At 47.3% G+C, this 3,051-nt stretch overlaps 1 protein-coding gene across 1 annotated transcript in view; it reads left to right on the top strand.

Moving 5' to 3' along the window:
* Positions 1 to 2,107: 2,107 nt before the first annotated feature.
* The window catches only part of LOC104489614 (importin subunit alpha-6-like), a gene marked incomplete at its 3' end in the record, with an annotated part of 3,703 nt that continues 2,759 nt past the window's right edge, over positions 2,108 to 3,051 (top strand). The window contains exon 1 of the mRNA XM_010131791.1: positions 2,108 to 2,239. Coding sequence (XP_010130093.1) covers positions 2,111 to 2,239 — 129 coding nt within the window. The remainder of the gene's footprint in view (positions 2,240 to 3,051) is intronic.

The raw sequence follows: 3,051 nt of genomic DNA, 5'->3' as shown, positions 1-3,051 counted from the left end.
CCAGCCTGCTCGGGGGCGGCTGGCTGCAGCGGGGCGTTGCCGCGCACGGTAGCTGGGTGCCTGCCAAGCCGGGGGCGGTCGGTGGTGGGACGGGGTCTTCCTGCTCGGTTCTCCGCAGCTGCTTCTGTCAGAGGGCAGACGTCCTCCCGCCTCCCCGCTCCGCTGCTGAGGGAGCGGGCTTTTCCACCCCCTCTTCAAGGGACGTGGGTGATGAGCCTCGCTGGTCGCTCTTTGTGGACGGGGTGGGTGTCCTCTCGGCCGAGAAGCCGGCCAACAGGGTTGTGGGACTAACCGGCTCCCCCTCTTCAAGGGACGTGGGTGATGAGCCTCGCTGGTCGCTCTTTGTGGCCGGGGTGGGTGTCCTCTCGGCCGAGCAGCCGGCAAGCAGGCTTGCGGTCTGACCCGGCTCCGCAAAGCCTGCGGGCAGCGTTCGGCCTCCCCCGGCGCTGCCAGTCGGGGAGGAGGGGGTGGTGCGAGGAGGCGCGATATTTAGGGAGCCTGATGTAGGCAGGGAGAAGAAGAAACTCTCAGTAGGATGTCAGTCTAGGCACAACAGGTGGGCGAGGTGCGGGATGTGGTGTGCGGAAGGTTTTACTGTTAAAACGAGTGTAGCTGTGCCGAGCAGAACAGCGGGCTTCCTTGGATCTGGATGGAGAAGCTACGAAGCCTGGATAGATCAGGGACTGCCAGTCTTTTTGTCCTTATGATGTCCGTATCAAAACCCTTGTGGGAGAAATGAAGCGATACATTCACAAGCTTGTCATTTTGAAAATAATTTTGAGGAGAGCTGTCTCCTGGTTGAGCTTCTGTAGAGCTGGTGACCTAAACTGGGTGACGTTGAATGCACGGGTCTCTTGTCTGGTTCATTGCTTGGCCTGGCAGTTTCATTGGCACAACTAAATTAACAAGGCAGGAGTGACTAAGGAAGTGATGGTGTTCTAAGCCAGCAGTGTTGTTGGGAAAATGATCTTAAATTGCACCTCAGAAGTTACATGCCAGTTACTCAAATATTGCTTTAGGTAGTGGCACACTTAGCATCATGCTCCAGAGGTGGCAGTAGTTTACTAAGGTTTCTTGAGAAGCAAATGTGTTTGGGTGAAACAGGCTGCTGAGTCCTTGGATTGTCATTTTATGTCAGCTGAAGTTTGTGGGCTGTTTTCCTCTCGTAGCTCAAGCTTATTGCTCAGCAGCCCTCAGTACTGCTGATATTAAAAACCCCCAAAGAAGTCCCAGCATAGATGTTGATAAAGAATTGTGCACAGCTCAAAGGCTGTAGTTCAGCTGGTTCCTTGGTGTGGAAGAATTCCAGACAAGTGGAAGTTCGTGTAGAGTTTTAAATCATATTTTTGACAGTTACATCTCAGATCAAAGCTACAGTTTTCGCTCTCAACACTCGCACTGTGCTATTAACAACCTTCTTCAGTCAGTCAGTTGATCGTTTCAGTGACAGAATCATGTTTTATCACTTTTATCTTTGCACAGCTGATACGCGTGAAATGACAGATTCCACTACTCTGATCCATCAGAAGGGCAGTTAATTAGCTGGAGTCAAGCATTTTGGTAGTTTAAAATAGAAAAGAGTATGCTGCTCTGGGTGCTATGGACCCTTAATCTGTTTGTCTGCATACAGGTTAGAAGGAAACGCAGCATAACCTTTAGATGGAGGAATATATTAAATGAAGCTGTAATTACTGAAATACTGCAGGTTTTCTTCTTGGATTTGTCCATATTTTTAAATACATTTAATGCCTCCTTTATGAGAGGAGGAAGCAATTCTTGCACTTGCTGACAGAATCAAAATGTAGCAACGTAATGTTTTAATTTTTGTTTCTCATTTTGCTCATGGGACCTGTCATTTCTTTCTGCAGTCGCTTTTTCCCTTTGACAAAGTATGCGATCCCTGAGGCGAACTGCAGTTTAATCTACAGTTCAGAAAAGGCAAAGGTTTTTCTCCTGTTTCTACCTTGGAGATTTTTGTTGATGAACTGGGTGTTGCAGGCAGCTCCAGGAATATATAGCTGCTGCCTATAGATTTCTCGTACAAGAGATGGCAGCTTTGCCTTGCAAAGTTTGGCTTTTTGGAGTAATTTTTCTTTTTTTAATAGACAACATGGCAAGCCCGGGTAAAGATAACTTCAGAATGAAAAGCTACAAGAATAATGCACTTAATCCCCAAGAAATGCGCAGACGAAGAGAGGAGGAAGGAATCCAGCTTCGGAAGCAGAAAAGGGAAGAACAGGTAAGAGTGCTGGTGAGCTCTTAAATGCTTGTGAAGTTAAATTTGGCAATGTGAGAGAACTTGAGCAGACTCCTCCTGTGGAGCAGAATCCAGAGCGCCAGATTGAACGGCTGTTTCCTGTGCAATCTTGCAGAGCACGAGGCACCTTTCAACAGGATCATAAAACAGCCAAGTGAACAGAAGCCCTCTGAAGTCACTAGGGCACACGGAGGGGAGACCTGTGTCTTAAGTTTAATCCTTAGTCTAGGTTTAAACATCTAAGACTGGGCTGCAAGAATACTCTTGATTTCCTGGAAGGATTAGAAACCTCCTGTTCTCTTCCAGAGTTTGGGCCGTAAGTTGTGTTGTTAGAAGGGTGAGGATTATTTTCATCTCTGAAGCCATAGTGCAGATTGCCCAAGAGCTTTTCTACAGTAACTTGGTGAAGTGGCTACCAATTAGTGATCCCTGAACTATCATATAGCATTTGCAGTTGTCCTCATTGAATTTTTGGTGGTCAGAGTACATGGAGCATTGTATAATTTAATGGTTTGCGGTACTTCCTCTTCCCAAAATGTTTAGTGGTTTCTTGCCAGCAAAGGAAGGAATGTAGTTTGTTTTTCTGCTTGGTCTAAAGCAGCTGGATTTGTCTCCCACAACCTAGAGAGTGTCCCAGGCACTGATCTGCAGTCTTCTCTGAGATGGAAATGCTTACCCTTCTCCTGGGAAAGTGGTGCTACTGCATGGAAAAAGAATTAAAATTAGTTGGGCCAGAGAGGTGAGAGTGAGAAATAGTACAATACTGGAGCACTTAGCTGAGGAGTGGGTAACTG

This window comes from Buceros rhinoceros, unplaced genomic scaffold (assembly GCF_000710305.1).
Source record: "Buceros rhinoceros silvestris isolate BGI_N320 unplaced genomic scaffold, ASM71030v1 scaffold43382, whole genome shotgun sequence".
Classification (NCBI taxonomy): domain Eukaryota; kingdom Metazoa; phylum Chordata; class Aves; order Bucerotiformes; family Bucerotidae; genus Buceros; species Buceros rhinoceros.
The sequence above is the reverse complement of the archived record's forward strand: the minus strand, read 5'-3'. Positions and strand labels throughout refer to the sequence as shown.